Below are 19,847 nucleotides of genomic sequence, written 5' to 3' on the forward strand. Positions count from 1 at the left end.
GAAAATGAGACACAAGAAACATTTCTGGGCATAGGGTGCTATTCAGATTGAATAGATAATCTTGCCTACCTTGAGAAAAAAAAATCCTCTTTCCTGGTAGAGATGCGTGTTTATTACCTCTTTCCCCTATTGGAAAAACAAAATATTCTTCTCCTTTGGAGATACCTACTCTTTTCTAGAAACAAGGCATACTTATTTTTTACCAGAATGTCAATCCAAAATCTCTGCTGCTTTCATCAAAGAGTAAGTTGGCAATGCTTATTTTGTCCCTCTTCAAATATCTGGTTTACAAAGAAAAGTAGGTAGTCTTTCCAATGGACATATGTATCTTCTATAGAATATTTTAGAAAATAATGTGGAGACTCATAGAATTTTCAAGCTCAAAGGGAACTGGCAAAATTATTTTGTTCAACACCGCAAAAAACACTTTAGTGACAAATTATGTCACAGTTAAAACTGCTTATAAAGAATTTGCTGTAGGGGCGCCTGGGTGGCACAGCGGTTAAGCGTCTGCCTTCGGCTCAGGGCGTGATCCTGGCGTTATGGGATCGAGCCCCACATCAGGCTCTTCTGCTGGGAGCCTGCTTCTTCCTCTCCCACTCCCCCTGCTTGTGTTCCCTCTCTCGCTGGCTGTCTCTATNTTGAAAAAAAAAAAAAATTTAAAAAAAAAAAAAAAAAAAAAAAAAAAAAAAAGAATTTGCTGTAAAATGAGTGCTTTATAAAAAATGAAGAGTACAGTATATGGTATCAACCGTACGATCTCATCTCTGGGTAGCAGGATTATGTGTAACTTTTATCATTTATATATTTCTTTGCTTTTCCTATAATAAACACATTACTCTTAAAGCTGGTAATACATAAAAGGATTTTGGCAATTACTTTTCCTTCTCTTTGCTTACCCCGAGACTTCATGTTTCAGTGAAAAGCACGTGTTCATAGGCGGGAGCAAACTAAATACTTAATGGTAATTCGGAAAAGGGGGACCTACCTGAAAACTGTGCTCGCAGCAGACACTCTGTCTCTTCAGAAAGTAGTTTCTCTTCTACAAGTGCATCAATTAACCGTAAGCCCTTTCTCTTCTTGATCATCCTGTAGTTTTTTACAGAGACCAGTCTTTTTTTGGACACTTGGAGCATCTGTTGCACCTCAGCCAGTCTCTCTGCACCTATTGTCAGAGGTCTCTTTAAACTGTAGTTATGGTCCTCAGTAGCAACCTCTTGCGAATTATCAGGAAGTGGCTGTTTTAGGATTTTCTGTCTTGCTTTACCTTTAAGGTGTACGCCCTGAAGAACCTGCAATAGAAACACCACATTCAGATTATTTTTGAAATTATTACACAGAAGAGTGTCTATAAAAATACCACCAAATGCAAAGCACTCACCTGGTTGCTGTGGAGAGTTGAATTATGAAAGAAAAAGGTCCCTGACTTTTTCAAATGTATTTATAGGAAAATGTGAAAAGGGTTTTTTGGTTTTTTTCATCTATACAGAAATAGTAACCTGATGCTGAAAGTTAACGTGACGCTGAAAGTGTCTGAAATGGTTAAAGTAACAACAGAAAGGTGGTAATTTGTGAAGGCTTCGTGGAAATGAGTTTTGAGTAGTTTTTTAAAGGAGCAATAACGTGACTTAACGGAGGGGACAAGAAAGTTATTTGTGCAAAAAGAAGGCACAGTGGACAGAACACGGGCTTTGAAATTAAGATGGATCTGGGTTTGAATCCTGGAATCCCTCATTTATTAGCTGTCACTAAACCTCTACAATCCCTCATCTCTTTATTTGTAAAATGTGGATAAAAATACAGAGTTGTTTTAAGTCTAAACTAAGATAATTTATGTAGATCTTCTGGCACACAGCCCTGAACTACTGTAGCTTACCGATACTACACAAAAGCATGAAAGCAAGTCAACTGATCACATATGCAGTAGGATGAAAAGAGAATTTGAAAAAAGAATACAGTAGTTTGAAAAGAGAATTTAGAGCAGTTAGAAATGCACAACTAAAAGGAAGCTCTTGGAGCTTATGAGTTTGGATTTGACACCCACTACATTCTTCTGAATAGAGGAACGAGACAAAACAATACTGAAAGGAGACTCCAAAGGATAAGAGGAGGGAAGGGTAGCATCAGGATAGAACAGGTAGATGACGAGTGCCAGCTGTGCAGACAGTGACAAGCCATGTGTAAGAGGATGGCCGAGAGGTAAAAGGAGAACACAGAAACAAAAGAAACAGTAATACCAATGCCAGTGATTGACTCATGGAAAGACCTCTCTTTATATATACCCCTCTATATCAATGCTAATAATTAGGTACATTTTTGGTCAAGATCAATAACATTACTGGGAGGAGCACCAGAAAGGCATTATTTCTAAGTATTCTAGAAACTGTCTCACACTTAAACAAAAGCCTGAATTCTAAGGCATCTACTAGTTGATCCTTGTGATCAGTTTAGTAATCTTTATGTGTGTCTTGACTATGATTTGTATTTATATACCTAATTTTTTTAAAAAATTACAATATTACATATAGATTTTTTTAAAAACCCAAAAACGAGTTTTCTAAGCATTTAGAATCCATTATTGGATTTGTTTCAAGACTTAGGATTTTTTTAAATCTCTGTAAATTCTAGCTATAATGTGAGGTTTTTAGAATTTAATTTTGTTTACACCTAGATTTAAGTACCTTGTATAGAGAAACAGAAGGCACAGCTCCTTTTTTCAGCTTTCTTCTTATGCCATATGACTCAAAGTCACTTTCTTGAAAATGTTTGGAACATAGTATAGCACCTGGTCCTGGGATCCAAATCTTTTTGCTTCTGGGGTCCACACGATTAACAGCCCTGATCCATTTTGAGCGCTGTATGGTATCAGTTGGAAATCTACAGCAATCATATTAAAGTTCCATTAACATGAAGATATTATAGTAGTACTACAGTATTAATACATAAACCCATCTATTATTTAACTGCCTTACATAAACATCAAGTCCAACTAGAATTTAACTTAATCTGATTCCATTTTTCAAAATTCTTTGATTTTTTTAATCCAAGACTCCAAAATCTAAGTGATCTCATCTGCTTCCATTTGTATGAGGGCAAGGCTCATATTACATACTGTACCACATTTTGTCTTCACTGCCAACACTTAACAAAATCTGCTCAAATTTAGTATATGTGTCTTTATGTCCACAAATTCTTTGCTTCTCCTCCTTTCAAGGGATGAAGCCTAATTCCCCTCCCCTTGAGTGTGGGCTAGAGTTAGTGATTTGCTTCTAAGAAATAAAAAAAGCAGGAGTGACAATGGGCTAAATAAGACTAGATAATAAAAGGCACTTGCTCCCTCTATTGAATGATTTTTCTCTGGGGGGAACTTCTCTGCCATGTCATAAACAGTCCTATAGAGATATAGGTCTACTTGGCAAGAAACAGGCTTCCAGCCAAAGGCCATGTTGAATGAGCCTTTCTGAAAACACACTCTTCAGCCTCATCAAGTCTTCAGAAGATTCTAGGATTGGTTAACATTTTACTGCACCCTTATAAGACACCCTGTAACACCCAGTTAATCTACTCCTGAATTCCTACCCTCGGAATTTACGTGAGATAATGTTTCCATACTGCATTTAAAAAAAATTTTACTGAGCAGTAGAAAACAAGTACATTTCCCATACTCAATCTTCCTCTTTTCTTTTGAAAGGCACCACTTTTTCCTAGCCTTGAATATAAAAATTACCTTGTATTCCTGTTTTTAAGCCCAAATTACTATGTTTAGAAACTGTGAAAAAAAAATTATGAAATTGATAAAATGAAAATCACAAAACTACTCTTTCTGCACCCTCTTCCTTGATTTGTCCTGGGGACAGATCTACAGATAGCTGTGTGATTTTTGTATATTTTAACTTAGGTTTTAAAGTATGTACTTGTTACGAACTGAAACTAGTGAGAACTTTAAGTTCCTCAGCTCATGGTTAGGGAAATAATATAGTATGGTAAAACAGAATTCTGAGATATTCTCTCAATCACCTTGAGAAAGAACACTGAATTGGAAAATCTGCATTTAAGCTTCAATGACCTTTTATCAGCCATGTGGTATTAGATACATCTCTCAATCTTTGAGCCCCCTCACAGGGTTGTTTTAACAGTGCACAGTGCAACAAATGCACTCAAAAGCCTTTGTCAATGGTAAAGTACTACCCAGAGTTTGTTCTTTCCCAGGAACAATTCCACTTTCAGGACTTTCATTGTATTGCTCCAGGAAGATGATACTACTTGATCAAAAGGAAGGTCTTTTTCTAATAAAGGCAAGGCAAATCTATCTCTTTTCACTGAGTTCCTTTCTTAACTAGTGGCACATGTTTGTTAGGCAGCTTTTCCACAGATTGGGTGTGGTCTCCAACCACGCAAAGGACAGTAAAAAGGTGGCTAGTCCACCAAGTTCCAATACTAGCCTGACCCTCTGATGCAGTCTCCCAACTGGCATGCCTGCTGACCACAGCCAATCCCCTTAGCCCACGGAATGGCCTGGGCCATCTGGAGACCCTGAAGTAGGTATAACAACCCAGTCCCAAATAGCTTTGTTGGTTTGCCCCAAAGTATTAAACAAAATGAAAGGGTTGGGAAAATACCGCAGTCTAACCAGCATGACTAATCTGAATTCTGAACAAAATTAAATTGGTAATAATAATTGATACATTTAAAGCATTTACCTTGTGCCATAAATATGTGTGTGTGTTTAAAGTTTATTTACTTAAGTAATCTCTACATCCAACAGGGGACTCAAATTCATGACCTGAGATCGAGAGCTGCCCACTCTTCCAACTGAGCCAGCCAGACACCCAGGTGTGTGTGTTTTTTGAAAGCAGTCTTAAAAAAATTCAGCACGACAGGTTTTTATCCTTTCACAGAAGATGAAACCAAGACCAGAACTAAGTATAGCTACCAGTAAATAGTAGTTGAAATTGGAATTCATGTCTCCCTATTCTAAAACCACCTGTGGCAAAAGAAAAATTCCAAACCAATCATCATCTCATATATACAATAATGAATTGGTTTACATGAATACAGAATCCATTTTCTCTCTCCTGCTGACTATGCCTTGTTTACACTACTAGCAGAAATTTACCTTTGGCTCCCTATATATATTTTCCAGAAAAGTGGCTAACAAAATCCTTTCTACAGTGGTTGCCTCTGAGGAGAGGGAGAAAGGATTGAGGGGTAAAGTTTTAACTATGCCCATAACTTAATTCTCTTTTAATGGGAAAAAACAAAAACAAAACCTGAAACAAGGCAAAATGTTAATATCTGCTTAATTCTAGTGGTGGGTACCTAGATGTTTGTTATGTATTATTTTTTGCCTGCTAGTGTGTTTGCAATGTTTCATAATTAAAAGTTTAAAAATAGAACTCATTGTGATAATTCAGGTAAAAACTCTCCCAAATTATCATACATATTATTTCTTTGGTTATGAAATAGATTGTTTAATTTCTTTACAGCAACAGAAAGAGAATGCATCAAAGTGTCACTTCTTTAAAGTTGCCAGTCCCACCTCATATTTAACTATTTATATGTTTGACTAAGTATCAGTATTCTCATAACAACAATTTCCACACCTTTAGTCATTTCGATTCACGCTTTTCAGGCACAGCCCCTTGCCTGTGTCCTTGCAACATCTTTCACAACTCTGGTAAGGTGCCAGGGGTGTTGGGGAAGGCTTCAGAAGAGATAATACTGGAGCAAGAACTGAAGTGTTGATAGGAGTTTGCCATGCAGACAGTGGCCACTCCAAGCAGATGCAAAAACACAGAGATATAAAATAATGACTTGCATCTTACTGGTTCATAAAGCATCGAAAAATAAGCATCGAAAAAGCTTAATTTGGAGGCTGGAGAGAGTTAAAGGAGAGTACAGAGGTAGCTGGTACCGGTTACAGATGGGTTGGAGGGGTGGCTAGAGGCCAGAGCATAAAAGATCTTGTATGCTCTAGTAAGTTTGGGATCCGTCCTTCAGGTCAGAGTTCTCCAGAGGAGTATGCACTCATCTACTGAGATTTGAAGAAAATATTAGAATCTATTTTTATAATTTTTTGCCCCATCTTTAATTTTTGTGTTCCATAATATATATGTGAGTATATCACCTCATGTATGTAATTTATAAATCACCAGGCATATATCAGGGGCATGTACTCAAATTTCCTTTTGGGGAGGGCTCCATGATCAAGAATTTGAAGAGGCTGCCTTTGGGCAACGGCAAGTTGGCAAATTCTTTTCTTCCCGTGTTACCTTTTTGCTGAACCCTTACTTCTGATCAGTACTACGTCGTTGCTAGGACTAACACCATAGTATTCTAACTCCTCTCCCTGTCTCTCCTTTCTCCTGCCTTCCTTACAACTTCCTACTTATAGGAAGACAAAGATGATTCCCTCCCATTCAAACATAAGGACATATATTTCATTCAGCACACATATACAATAACAGAAATACAGAGTGAATGTAATTCAGGTTTGGAAGAGAGGTATAGGAGAAAGGCTTCACAGAGGAGCTTGGACTCTGTCTTTTAAGGCACTGAAAAGCCCAGAGTAAAATCCTTCCTTCCGGGAACTAGCATGAAATTTGCACTTTTAGAAAAATCATTCCCGGGAATCAGGCAAATGGAATGAATGGGGAAGAAATCAGCCTGGAAGAATCATAGCAGACTATCATAATAATTACATCACTTTCTTTTCTTAAAATTAAGCAGGTCTTACTTTGGTCCTCAATATATAAAATAAATAAAACCTAAGAAGGCATAGGAAAAGCGGGGCAGCAAAAAATTGAAATAAATTAGAAAAACAGGAGATAAGTAGGGACAGAGTGTTAATAAAGCCAATGGAGGTGAAAGTTTCATGGAGTAGTTGATATGATTAAAAGTTAAAAAGAGGTCAAGTGCTCACTTAGATTTGGCAAGATTACTGGTGACCCTCTGTCAGTGCATTAGAACAGTAGTGACAGGTATCTGGCTACAATTGGTTGAAAAGCCAATTAGGACTTAGGGAAATAGGTGTATGCTACGGTTTTGAGGAGCCTGGTTGTAGAGGGAAGGAGTGGTAGGGTAGTGCAGACCGGCACATAGGCTCTTGAGTTTGTGTGCCTGTTTAAAAATGGAAGTAATGTGAGCATGCTCATTAGACAAGTGATCAGTAGAGGGAGCAGATGAAAATAAAAACAGAACAGAAAAAAATTGATGGGGAAAAATCCTAAAGGAGAAAAAAAAAAAGATACAATTACAACAGCTTAGTTGGAGGAACCAGCCCTATTTAAAAAACAAAACAAAACAATGACTACAACAGGCCTACCACACATAGCTGAAACTCCTTAACCTTTTCTTTTTAAATGTCCTCAAGCTACTTTTCCCAATCCTCTGGTATCTGCACTTTCCATCCCTTTACGTTTTTCCGTGCTATTCCTATTTAAGCGCCACCTCCCACCCCCGATTAAGTTCAAGGTCCAGTTCAAATACCACTTGTCCCATAAAGCTCTTTTTGATCTTCTCATAAGTCTTTTGTCAATGGTTTAACTCTCTACATCTCCTATTACCTTCCTTAGCAGACTACCTCTTTTTGAAGTATCTTTTTGTGAGAATGTTTTACCACTTTTCTACTTCCCACTGTGCCTTGAACTTCGAATTGAATGACCCACCTATATATACCACAGATGGACTACAGATGTGGTTTTTAATTTAAACTGCTCTGAAAATCTGCCCCACTCTGGAGCCAAATGAAACTTCCTTGCCACGACCAGATGCAGCCATTCTGGCCGGCCTTGTAGAGCTCAGTCAATTCTACTGAGTATCTTGCAATGTCAGGCAGTACTGGTGAAAACTCATCTACACTCATGCTCATGAGCAAGCCACACACTCTAATGGAATCGAACACCTTCGACAGTTCTCCCAAACTGCCCTCCCTTCCGGTCTCCTCACGTTAAATAATAAGATGACCGAAAGGAAGCACGACTCCTTTCGAATAACCCCCGCTAAAACCCATGAAGCAAGCGGTAGGCAACGAGAAAGAATCAGCAACTTAGAGATAAACAGTGCGCAGGAACAGCATGAACAACCTTAACTCTCAAAATTCCCCACGTTCCTTTCCCCCACGCTACGCACGTCACGCCACGTCACGTCAACGGCGCGACGCACGCCCGGCTCCGCACCACCCTGGCCTACTGCCCGCCAGGCCGTGCTGGGAGTTAGACAGCTGGAGGCTGCTCTCACGCACTGGTGAAAAGAGAGGCCGCGCTCCCGGCTCAGCACGGTGTCTCGGGTGCTGCAGCCCACTGCCGAGCAACTTCGGGTCATCTTGCTACGTGGGGCTCCACTTTGGGTGTTCCCGCGACAGCATTAATCGGGATAAATTTAGCTCCGCCCGTGGACTCGGCGGCTACGACCTTTATTTGTCGGAAAAGGCGGGCTCTTAAGGCGTAAGACTCCTACCCTTCCTCTTCGTGGGCGCTGCGCTTGACGCCGTGACCAATCACAGGTCACGTCGCGCCGCCGCAGCCAATCGGAAAAGCCAGGAGCATTAAGACGAGCAGTTGACGGCTCCTCCCTCTCTGTTCGAGGGTGGTTGGCGGGTTTAGTTGTTTAAGGCTTGCTTTTTCTTCTGTTTCAACCCCATCTGGTTACATCCGATGCCATCGGGGTTCTTGTGAGGCCGAGCTTGAGAATGCGAAGGGAAAAGGCAAGAGCAAAACTGAGGCTAATGCAGGGGCATGCGGATAGGTCTCCTTTGCGAACTCAGAACTGGAGGAAATGGCTGGAGGAAGAGATGGGAAGAAAAGAGATAAACGTGGTGCCGTAGAAATATTGATTAAAAATTGGGCCCCCAAATAAATTATTTACTGAGAGGCACATCATTTCCTTGCGTTTTATTTGGTAGTTCCTTGATGTGAAGATAATATAGGAACTGTTGGTGTGGTTGGCCTGAAACAAATGACCCCGGACGAGCTTAAATGAGAGTGAATATGAGGATACGTCGGCTTTTAATTCAACGAACCTTTTTCTACAAGATCCTTTGTCACTGGGGGATTAAGAAGTCAGTAAGGTAAGGTCCTTGGGGCTCTTGGCGGCAGCACTTGCATATTGGGGACTCGTCAGCAGTACGAGGAGGGAGGGAAGGGACAATGAAATGATTTTGGTTGGGATGTGGTCTTAATAACTTTCAAAGAGTGAGAAGGCGTTAGAACGTTGTTTTGTATATGTTTACGGTGTGAGATTCCAGTTTTCATGAAGAAACAAATTGGGGCCAAAATGGGGCGTAGTTTATTTTGTATCTTTGAAGAGATGCTTAGCATATTAAGTGACTTCTCTTCTGCTAAACATTAGAGGCCCATTAAGGAAACAGAAAAATGTTTGTACTTTTTATTCAATTTTTTCATTTCCTTCTCCAGCAGGCAAGAGTGATTACAACATTTCCCAGCCAGATTGCTGCTTTTTCCCCTTTTTGTTTACTTAGTCCAGATTCCAGCCAAAAAGGTATTACTTATTCATATCTACTTTTTCCATTCTAATTTGCTTATATCTTGTTTGAACGAAATTAACAGAGCTTTTGTATATGTTAAAGTCACATGGCCTAAGGATAGTTCTGAATTTGGGGAAAATTGATCCATGGGGGATGTGCTTGGTTGACTATTAGATGTGCACAGGGTAGGACCCGGATTTTAATTCATCTTCAGTTTGTTAGACTATTAGAAACTTTTCTAGTACTCAACCAATTAAGACCCAAATAAGGCTAAGTAGAGGTAAGCAACAGCATTCTTTAATCTTTAAGGAAAAAAAAGTTGTTGCTTTGGTTTTGTGGGTAACAGTTTTACTGATATACCATACAATTAACCTATATAGAGTGTACAATTAAGTGGGTTTTAGTATATTCATGAATTGAGCTACCATCACCACAATCAGTTTTAGAACATTTTTATAATTACCCTTCCCCACCCCCCAAAAAGAAAACCCATTCTCATTCATTAACAGTCACTCCCTATATCTTCCCTACCCTCAATTCTTGAAAACCACTAAGTTTTTTGGTGTAGATTTGCCTATACTGGAGGTCTCATATGAATGGAATCAAACTAATGTATGGTCCTTTGTGAGTGGTTTCTTTCACTTAGAATTTTTTTTTTTTAAGATTTTATTTATTTATTTGACAGAGAGAGACAACCAGCGAGAGAGGGAATACAGGCAGGGGGAGTGGGAGAGGAAGAATCAGGCTCCCAGCCGAGGAGCCTGATGTGGGGCTCGAACCCAGGACTCTGGGATCACGCCCTGAGCTGAAGGCAGACGCTTAACAACTGAGCCACCCAGGCGCCCCTCACTTAGAATGTTTTTAAGGTGCATCCATGTTGTAGCATGTATCAGTACTTCATTTTTTTGTTGTTGTTGCTAAAAGATGTTCCAGTGCATGGATATACTGCCATGATTTTATTAATTCATGAGTTAAACATTTGGGTTGTTTCCATTGTGGGGGGTTATTATGGATAATTCTGCTGTGAACATTAGCGTGCAAGTTTGTGTGTGGACATATGTTTTCATTTCTTTTGAGTATATACCTCAAGGTGGAATTGCTGGGTCATATGCTAACTGACGTTTAAACTCTTGAGGAAATGCCAAACTGTTTTTCCAAAGTGGTTGGACCATTTTACATTCCCATTAGCAGTGGATGAGGGTTCCATTTTCTCCATGTCCTTGTGAATGTGAAGTGGTACTTCACTGTGGTGGTTGCCCCGATTTTTAAGGACTTGGGGTTTGTAGGGAACCTGCTAGAGGATGCTCCTTGAGTGTAGAGACAATGTCTAAGGTGAATTTGCCTTTATAGTCTCTGGCACACAAATAGATAATGTATATTTCTTCTATAGCGTCATACATATTCCTGAAAAATACCTCATGTTCAGAAAAATCATGCATCTGAAAGAAGCAGTGATTATGGGGGGGAAGCATTCACTACTCAAAATCAATGCAATTTGATTATCTCTAAAATAGTGATGGTACCTGGGTAAGTACTTCTGTGCCCTCCTTCCATCCCCTTAAAGGTAACTTCAGTGGAGACTACCATAGGGTATATTAGAAGAACAAGTCGTGTGGCTACTGGACATACAGATAGGAAGTGGAGCTCTGAGTTATAATGGCCTGCTAAATAGTATAACCTTTGAGCCCTGAGGGCAGGTGGGTAGAGCTGGGGAGGGAGCCCCAGGTTTTCTTAAGTTACTGTTGAAAGTACTCCTGCTGCCAGTTCAGCATCACGGTTTCTTTCTACTTAATTGGATTCCAGATATTGTGGCTGTCCTAGGAAAGGTGAAACTGGTTCTCACATTATTCTGAAGGCATCTGGTAATTATTAATTATAAATGAGTTACTGAAAATTGCTATGCTGCAAAACAGATTTACTTTAATGGTGTAGACTGATTAAATGAAAAACTCACTTTATGGGAACCACGAGGCGTCACTGCCTTAGGTATTCTTAGTGTACTTCTGGATAGGGAAATATGCAATCCTTCATAAATGCGTACTTTTTTTGAGTTGTATTTACATATCTTTATATTTGGTTATAACTTTTACATACTTTTTGTTGTTACTTTATTGATGACATAGAAGGTCTCAGTTTGATCATTTGATTATCTTCGCTTCCTCCAATAACTTCATATCCAGTGATTAAACCTTTTCACTGCTGTTCACATAATGAACTGTTGTGATTATTGAATATATAAATGAGGATATGTAAGCTGTATTAAAGATGTTATTGCAAAAGGCATTGACCATTGTGCAGTGTAATTTAAAAGAAAATATCTTTTTTCAGGAATTAACATTCTTGAAGATGTTGGAAAAAGATTCCTGGGCCTTGGAAGATAATTACTCCAAATATACAGGGGAGGTAGTATATCAGTATATCTTTCTGTTTTAAATGTACTAAGTGTTCCTGGAACAATAGTACTGAGTTAGAAATAGAGATTGTCCAAGTAAAGATTTATGAAAGCTTTGGTGAAATATAATTTCCTGTTACAGAATCTCATTAATTTGGCAGCTTGGGGGAAAAAATAGCAGCTAATGGTTATTGAACCATTACATGTCAGGCATTGTGCTAAGCATTTTATACACACTGTTTTTATAAACGCTATTTCTCACAACAACCATATGAAAGCAAATAGACGTTTTTTTCTTTTAATTGGAGAGAGAGCACGGTGGGGGGGGTCGTGCTGCTAGAGGATGCTCCTTGGGTGTAGAAAGAGAAGCTGAGCCCATCACCCTCCCCCGCCCGCTGCTGCAGAGGGAGAAGCAGACTTCCTGCTGAGCAGGGAGCCCAGAGGTGGAACCCGGGACCAAGATCATGACCTGAGTTGGAGGCAAAGGCTTAATGAACTGAACCACCTAGGTACCTCAAAAACAAGTAGACTTTTTGCTTTCCAGGACCACTATCTTCCTTGTTGAACATCTACCCTTTTGTCAGATGCTTACCTAGTTCTACTAGAACTCTTATTACCCTCATATATGAAAATGTATTTCTAGTAACTGGCATTCTTGCTGAATTTTTCATCCTTTCAGTTCAGAAAGCCTTGGGGTTTTGAAATTATTGGTGACCAACTATAAAAAACTGTTCTGAATCTGATCCTTTCCCCAAAATTTCAAATCTTTTCACTTAGTTCATAAGTTGTACATTTTACCTTTTTTTTTTTAAGATTGATTTATTTAGGGGCGCCCGGGTGGCTCAGTCAGTTAAGTGTCTGCCTTCAGCTCAGGTCCTGATCCCAGGGTCCTGAGATTGAGCTCCACATCTGGCTCCCTGCTCAGTGGGAAGTCTGTTTCTCCCTCGCCCCTGCCCCTGCCCCTGTTCTCTCTCTCTCTCGCTCTCTCTCTCTTCATGTGCGTGCTCTCTCTCTCTCTAATAAATATATAAAGTCTTTTTAAAAATTTATTTTCAGGAGAGAAAGCATGAGAGCAAGTGGCAGGGGGGTGGGTGGGGCAGAGGGAGAGGAAGAGCTGAGCTGGGAGCCCAATGCAGGGCTCTGTCCTAGGACCCCACGATCATGACCCAAGCCTAAATCAAGAGTTGGCCGCCCGAGTGAGTCGCTCAGGCACCCCTACATTTTATTTTTTGAATATTTTATTTTTTTGGCCTTCCGTATTAGTTATTTATTGCTGTGTAAAAATTACCCAAAACTTAGTAGTTTACAACAACAAATGTTTATCTTACAGTGGGAGGAGGGCGAAGTGGAGAGACATCAGTTTTCCAGACTCTGATTTGGCAAGCCTCAGTTCCTTGATGGCTGTTGGCTAAAGACTTCAGTTCTTCACCATGTGAACAAAAGCTACCTGAGTATCCCCACAACATGACAACTGGCTTCCACCAGAGGGAATGATCCAAGAGAGAAATGCCAAGACAACATGTAGGTGGGCACAAATAAGGGTCTGAATACCAAGGGTGGGGGATTGTTGGGATCCTCTTGGAGGTAGACCACCATACTTGACTCTGTTTTCTTTAACTGCTTCAATTTATTGAATCAGGAGTTTTATATTTAACCCTCTGGTCAGATCATTAGAAGTATGAGAGTCTATGTATCCAAATAAGTGCTCTCTTCTAAGGTGCACAATTTTTTGCCTGTGAATATATAAATTCCATAAGTAATGCTACACTCCTTTTGGAAATTTTTTAAGGAGTGTATAAGAAAGCTCATTTTATAGTTAGAATACTCTACCTTGATCAAATATATTTTTCTTGGACCCATTTCCCTTTTCCCAATTCTTCCTAGGTGGAGGTGGTTAGAGAGGCTGAAGTAGACATAGATATAAGTACCCCTGGTATTTTGCTTGGGGTGCAGACTGACTTGGAAAGTTTGAAATTTCTGTTTCCAGTTTTTTCAAGGAATGTAGTCCAATTACTTAATGGCACTTACACAAATATTTGACATAGGATGGAATGAAGGTGTAAATATGCAGCAGCTTTAAAGCAATTTGTCCTTTTCCTCAAAAGCTTTATCCAATATGGTAAGTATACTTTTTTCTTTTTTTTTTTTTTTTAAGTAGACTCCACACCCGGCGTAGAGCCCAACACAGGGCTTGAACTCATGACCCTGAGATCAAGACCTGAGCTAAGATCAAGAGTCAGAGAGGCACCCTATACTTTTCTTTCTGTTGCTCCCCTCCCCCCATGGTCTTCTGTCCCTCTTAATGAGCAAAATACAGACTTTGCCACGCAATCAGAATGCCCATAATTGGCAGAATTCTAATTAGTGCCCAAGATTTGTAACCTTTTGAGCCGCCTTCTCCCTTTATCACTGCTTAAAAGTTCTTCATTAGGAGTGACAACTCTCCGCCTTTTCCTTTAAAGCTTATGTGCTTCTGATGATTCAAACCTTGTCAAATAACTAAAAGCATTATGTATAAAACAAGATATAACCGGTTTTGGAATGTATTTGTGTTAAGCTATAATTATCCTTTCCATGTCAAGCTTAATGTTGAGAATACGTTTCTAAGTTATCATGAGGTAATCTATGAGTAGATAAATAATACAATTGAAATTATCTTTGGTATGAGTTTTTTCGAATCATAGTAAAATTGGAGGTCTTATCTGTTCATGAGAATTAAAATTTATAGAAAGGTGCATTTATTCTTTAAAAAGGGCTAAACCATGAAAATCTTACAGTTATGGTTTAAGTTGAAAATAGGAAAAAAATATAAATGTCCAATGATTAAACTTTTTCCACTGCTGTTCACATCATGATTTGTTGTGATTAATGTATGTGGATGAGGACATAATGGAAAAAGAAAATCATAGTGGGAGAAAAAAGTATAGATAAGATACAGTTTCTGTTATGTTTGATGTACTTATTAATATTTTCCCTTTTAGGAATGAAATTGAAGGGTGTTTTTGTTAGCATCATTTTGTCAGATTTATCTGATAAAAAATGTGAGAACAAGGTAAGAGGTTTATTAATTTGTTAACTTTGATGAAAGAACAGAAAATCAGATTATCAGCAAATATTGGATATTTGAGCTTAATATGGGTATCATACTCAAATTTTTTTTTCCTTATTTCACCTTTGAAAGATAATACAATTTTCTAAATCAATAGATTTGATTCCGGATTGGCGATTGGGTGGCCGGGGTCAGGACTTCTAGCCTTGATGATCATCTTTTCTCAAAAATAATAATGTAATTCAACCCCTGAAATTCTTAGAGATCATATATTCCAGGGTTTAAATTTCTGAGCTTTTGGATGTTCTATAAATGACTCTTTGATAAGCCAATGAATGACCATCTTCTAACTTAAGCTTTATTCAAGAATAGTAGATAGGTAGGTAGTCAAAAGCTGGAAATCTCAAATCTAATTCCAGATTAATCTATCAGTGGGCATGTTGCCTGGGGGTGTTTCAGATGTTTTCTCCTTTATATTTAAAGGAGAAAAATTTTTGTAAATACTTGCAAATTAAAGTTGATTTACAAACATTTTCTATTTCATAAATTTCTACAAACATAAAAGTTGATATAAACTGTTGATATGCCCTAATGAAAAGATGTACAAAATAAGAACATTCAAAAATAAAACATTAATGGGATGGATGCTACTGTTACAGGAGTAAGCAAGTACTCGCTGACTGGTATGGAATAAGTTGTAAACACATACAGTCTTGTGCCTTGTGATGATTGTAAAGTTTTACAGTCTGGACAACAGATTTGTCCAGAACTTTACTCTTTTGCAGACCTCAAGGTTATTGAAATGAGGTGAGAGGGCCTAAATTCTCAAAAGGATGTCTTTGGACTGTCTGCAAATCCTAATATGAAGAATTTTGTATTACATCGTCTCCAGACATTTTTCCAGCTCCAATGAGTAATTCAGTCTGGAACTAACATCCCTTTAAGAAAACCTTCAGTTTTTATTTTGATCTGTGGTTATGTATGGCTAATAGTTAAATTGGGTTGAAAGTTGACTATTTTGTGAACTAATACAAGTTTTTCTTTTTAGATACAGGTAGTCCTTACTTCGCATCGTTCCAATATACGTGAAGATCAGTGTTCGCGGTTTAAATAACACGATTCCCCTACAACATGGTTGAAATTTCAGTTACCACAAGTGACCAAATTGTTGCATAAGCTTTGATGGTAGCTCTTTATTCCACAAATGATTATGCATATAAAAGATGGTCACTAACCACTTATATCACTTCTTTCAAAAGTCTGTTGGTGATTGATCACTGAACATGTAGTTCACAGAGTAAAGCATGTAGTTGTGTTGCTTGCTTGTTTCCCAGTGATAAACTCCCCGACATTTTACAAAAATGGATCATCAAAAGAGGGAATTGGTCAACAAAGATGACAGGGCAGCAAAGAAACAAAAAGTGGTAACACTGGAAGTGAAATCGGACGTCATTAGATTTGAAAGTGGTGACAGCATAGTGAAGATGAGACCTAGGCTGACATCAACCTGTAGTACGAACCATCTTTTAAAAGTTCAGTAAAACAACTTTTAGGTAAAGTTACTTCAACATTTTTTTAGTTTAAATTGTGCTAGGAACAGAAAGCTGTGTATGGTTGAAATGGAGTGTTTACTTCTACTTTGAACTGAGGACTGTAATAAAAAACAAATCCCAATCAGTTTGGCTAGCATTCAAGCCAAAGGGTTGAGGCTAGTTGCTACACTGAAGGAAAATGGTAACTACAAGGAGACTGAAAAAGAACATTTTACTGCTAATAAAGGCTGGTTTCATCATTTCCACAGTCTGTATGAATTGATTAATGTTCTGCTGTCTGGTGAAGCTGCAAGCTCAGATAAGGATGCTACTGTGAAATTCGCACCATTCCAAGAATCACAGGCAGTCCTTGCTTTGCACAGTACAAGACTCCTGTGTAAAAAGTTCTTAGGATTTGGCTGTAATGTAAATGGAGTTCTAGAAGATGCAGATGAGCGTGGGAATGTTGACACTGCTGCCATTCTAGATACTCATCCAAAACAATTTAGTGAAGGTGAACATAGTTAAAAGGAGAAAAAGCAGTTGCGTGTTGTAAAGGATGAATACGTTTCAGAAGAAGTGATGCAGGTGAAAAACCACATTAAAGGAACTCTCAGATATTTCATGACATTGAATGCGTAAAGAATAAAATTTTGGAAGCAGATCTAAACTCAGGAGTATGACAATTTACCAAGGTGTAGAAAAGGTGCTTGCCCCATATTGTAAATTACGAGAAAGCAGCCACTATTCAAACTACTCTTGAGACTTTTCTGTAAATAAAATGCTGTAATTTTCAGTGTTTGTTTTAAATATTTTTATATTTATAACCAACATCAAGAGAGTTTATGATGTTTTGACAAATTTTAAGGTTACAGAACAAGATTGTTAATCTCATGGATTAAAATTGCTTTGCAGTTTCAGCTTGCGTAGTCCACGTGAGAACCCCCTGCATTTAAAACAAGCTAGGAACTCTTTATATTTAACCAAATATAAATAGATTAGGTCTAGAAACAAATATACTTTACATTTATGATCACCAGTTATAATTTTTCATACTGCTTTTGTATGCTTCTATGTCAAGGCTTTTGAATCAATTTACAGTATGTCTCATACTTTTTGAGTATTAATCCATTTGTAGGTAAAATCCTTTCTAATAGAAAAGGGATTAGCAAACTTTTCTTGTAAAGGGCCATACAGTAAATACTTTAGGCTTTGCAGAGTACGGTCTCTAGCAACTACTCAACTTTGCCCACTTGCCCACGTAGCAGGAGAACCACCATGGACAATATGTTCCAGTCATGAGACTGACTTAATGAAATACCTTTTTTACCTCACAGCCTACAAAAGGGGGTGGGGAGCAGGGAGCTTTGTAGTTTGACTTATGCAATAGGAATATGTGCATTAAATGATAACCAAAGAATAACCACTGCTTGAATCGAGTTTTGGTAAAGTTGTTCAAATGAACCCTTTCTCCATACCAATGTACAATTCCAGGTAGCCGGGGGTCTGGGGGTTGGGGTAGTAGTGAGTTCGGTGTTTCCTGTTGACTAAAATGATGGGCCCACTTTTAATAAGCCCAATTGTTACTGGCACTTATAGGTAAACACAGCTGTAGGTAAAAATGGCTTTGTAGAACACTAGAAGTTAACTAGTGAAACCTAAGTAATCTGTTTAGTCTGTTTCTGTGCTAGAAAAATAAACTTGGCTTTTCAAATTAAAAGCTTGTTCAAAAGAGTGTAGTGGGAGTTCAAAAATCCTATCTCTAGTATTTAAAAGTGAAGGTGCTTTAGAGAAGGCTTGAGACTGTTGACTGATCAGTGTAATGGAAAGAGAACTCTAGTTAGGAAACCTGGGTTCAGTCCAGGTTCTGATGGGTTACTAAGTGCTTTTCCTCTGGTTTTACTTTGCTGAGAAACGACTCCTAAACTAAAAACGATATCCAGGCAATACACTAGATACCAGGGTCTGGTGGAGCTAGTAAAGTTCCAGTGACTAAAGGTAAACCTTAGTAGATCTCAAGTAGTACCATATGATGCTTACTGGACTACTTGACTCCGCTATGCTGCTTTGAAATAACAAATATGTCCGTAACAGACTTTATTTTTAAAAATATTTTATTTATTCATTTAAGAGAGCAGAGGGAGAAGCAGACTCCCAGCTGAGCTGGGAACCCAATGCCGGGCTTGATCCCAGGGATCATGAGCTGAGCCAAAGGCAGAGGCCTTAACCCACAGAGCCACCCAGGCCTCCCCACAACAGACTCTGACCAGACCATTTGGTTTTAAAGTTCTCAAAACGCAACACCCTAGATCCAACTATGCAATTTTAAAAACCCAATCACAAATAAGTTACTCCAATTAGGGCCTTATAGCCCGATTTTCACATGATTGTCCGGTGTTGGCAGTGTCGCCGGGACTGCCCACGTCTCACAGGACTAACGCTACGTGGCGTTCCTGGGGACCTCGGCCGTTCTTCGAACAGAGCTCCACCCTGTGTAGGACTTTTCCGAGTACTCAGGTCATCGCGTCCTCGCCCCGCATGCCGCCCTTCAGAACGGGTCGCCAACCTCACAGGCGTGCGGGTCTCCGCCGGTCTCACCGTGGGCCGCGCGCGGGGGACTCCGCCTGCCACCGCTCCCGGAAGTGCCGTGATGGGCAGCGCGCCGGAGTGGGCCGGGCGAGGCGTCGCTCCCGGAAGCATCGGCCAGCCGGCTGGGAGGGGCTGCGGCTGCCACGTTGGAGCGGAACGTGGAGGTGGCCCTGGGGCGGGAGGAGGGGCGGCGGCGACGAATGCTGGGAGAGTCCGACGGGCGTCGCGCTAACACAGGAACCGGTCGCTGAGTGTCCCCGCCAGGTGTGTCCGCCTTTTACCCTTCTGTCTTCTTCGCCGGCCCTCGGGTCTTGAGGTAGAGCACAGGCGAAAGCTGGGACCGCGGCATCTGTCTCCGCTGGTTCCCGTCAGCCTGCGGCCCGGGCTGTGGTGGCGGCGCGCCTCTGGTCTTCCTTTCGGGCCCGTCGGGACAACGCCTGGCGTCACGGCTGCTTCGGGGATCGCGCAGATCCACATCCGCCAACGTCTCCACTGCTGATCAGGAGCTCCCCTGAGGCTTCCGACTGGGTGTCGTGCCAGGGCCGGTAACTGGGGTCTGAGGTTAGAAGACCCTCACCCTTGGGCACAAAGAGGTGCGGGCCCCAAGGGCGAGCAAAGGAAGCAAACCTCGGGATCACTTTGGTTGACTTTAGTTTGGTGATGATTTTTTTTTGTATTTGAACCTTTGCCAGGTTTAAAGGTTCCTAGGTTTTTAACTGAAGGCTACTGTCATTGAACCGGGATTGGATTATTTCAAGGCCAATCTCAGCCTATGCCTTGAAGGAAATCTCATTAAGTGTT

At 39.8% G+C, this 19,847-nt stretch overlaps 2 protein-coding genes and 1 long non-coding RNA gene across 31 annotated transcripts in view; 2 read left to right on the plus strand and 1 right to left on the minus strand.

Moving 5' to 3' along the window:
• The window catches only part of THAP9 (THAP domain containing 9), a 20,746-nt gene extending 12,365 nt beyond the window's left edge, over positions 1-8,381 (minus strand). Inside the window, exons 1-4 of one of the 5 annotated variants that reach the window (XM_034671616.1) lie at positions 8,243-8,380; positions 5,604-7,225; positions 1,382-2,877; positions 989-1,292 (exon numbers count right to left, since the gene is read on the minus strand). In XM_034671616.1, coding sequence (XP_034527507.1) covers positions 989-1,136 — 148 coding nt within the window. In that variant the 5' untranslated portion in view covers positions 1,137-1,292; positions 1,382-2,877; positions 5,604-7,225; positions 8,243-8,380. Of the gene's footprint in view, positions 1-988; positions 1,293-1,381; positions 2,878-5,603; positions 7,226-8,084; positions 8,103-8,130 lie in introns of those variants that run through there. The other 4 variants (XM_034671612.1, XM_034671613.1, XM_002912468.4 and 1 more) reach the window with 4 other exon arrangements.
• On the plus strand, positions 8,309-17,253 carry LOC105235503. 8 transcript variants are annotated; one of them, XR_004628820.1, is made up of 6 exons: positions 8,309-8,444; positions 8,903-9,067; positions 9,414-9,498; positions 11,813-11,887; positions 13,207-14,928; positions 15,974-17,253. It is a non-coding gene; the product is annotated as an uncharacterized LOC105235503 (long non-coding RNA). The 8 variants fall into 8 exon arrangements; XR_002141760.2 differs by lacking the exon at positions 8,309-8,444 and having other exon boundaries at positions 8,451-9,067; positions 13,207-13,995; positions 14,858-14,928; XR_004628822.1 differs by lacking the exon at positions 8,309-8,444 and having other exon boundaries at positions 8,451-9,067; positions 13,207-13,401; positions 13,864-14,928.
• A 1,918-nt stretch (positions 17,254-19,171) lies between these two features.
• Positions 19,172-19,847, plus strand: part of SEC31A (SEC31 homolog A, COPII coat complex component) — a 73,230-nt gene continuing 72,554 nt past the window's right edge. For 15 of the 18 annotated variants that reach the window (XM_034671601.1, XM_034671605.1, XM_034671607.1 and 12 more), the window contains exon 1: positions 19,172-19,310. The gene's annotated coding sequence lies outside the window, so the exon portion shown is untranslated. Of the gene's footprint in view, positions 19,311-19,501; positions 19,640-19,847 lie in introns of those variants that run through there. The other 3 variants (XM_034671602.1, XM_034671603.1, XM_034671604.1) reach the window with 3 other exon arrangements.

The sequence above is a fragment of the Ailuropoda melanoleuca genome, chromosome 11 (genome assembly GCF_002007445.2).
Source record: "Ailuropoda melanoleuca isolate Jingjing chromosome 11, ASM200744v2, whole genome shotgun sequence".
In the NCBI taxonomy this organism is placed as follows: domain Eukaryota; kingdom Metazoa; phylum Chordata; class Mammalia; order Carnivora; family Ursidae; genus Ailuropoda; species Ailuropoda melanoleuca.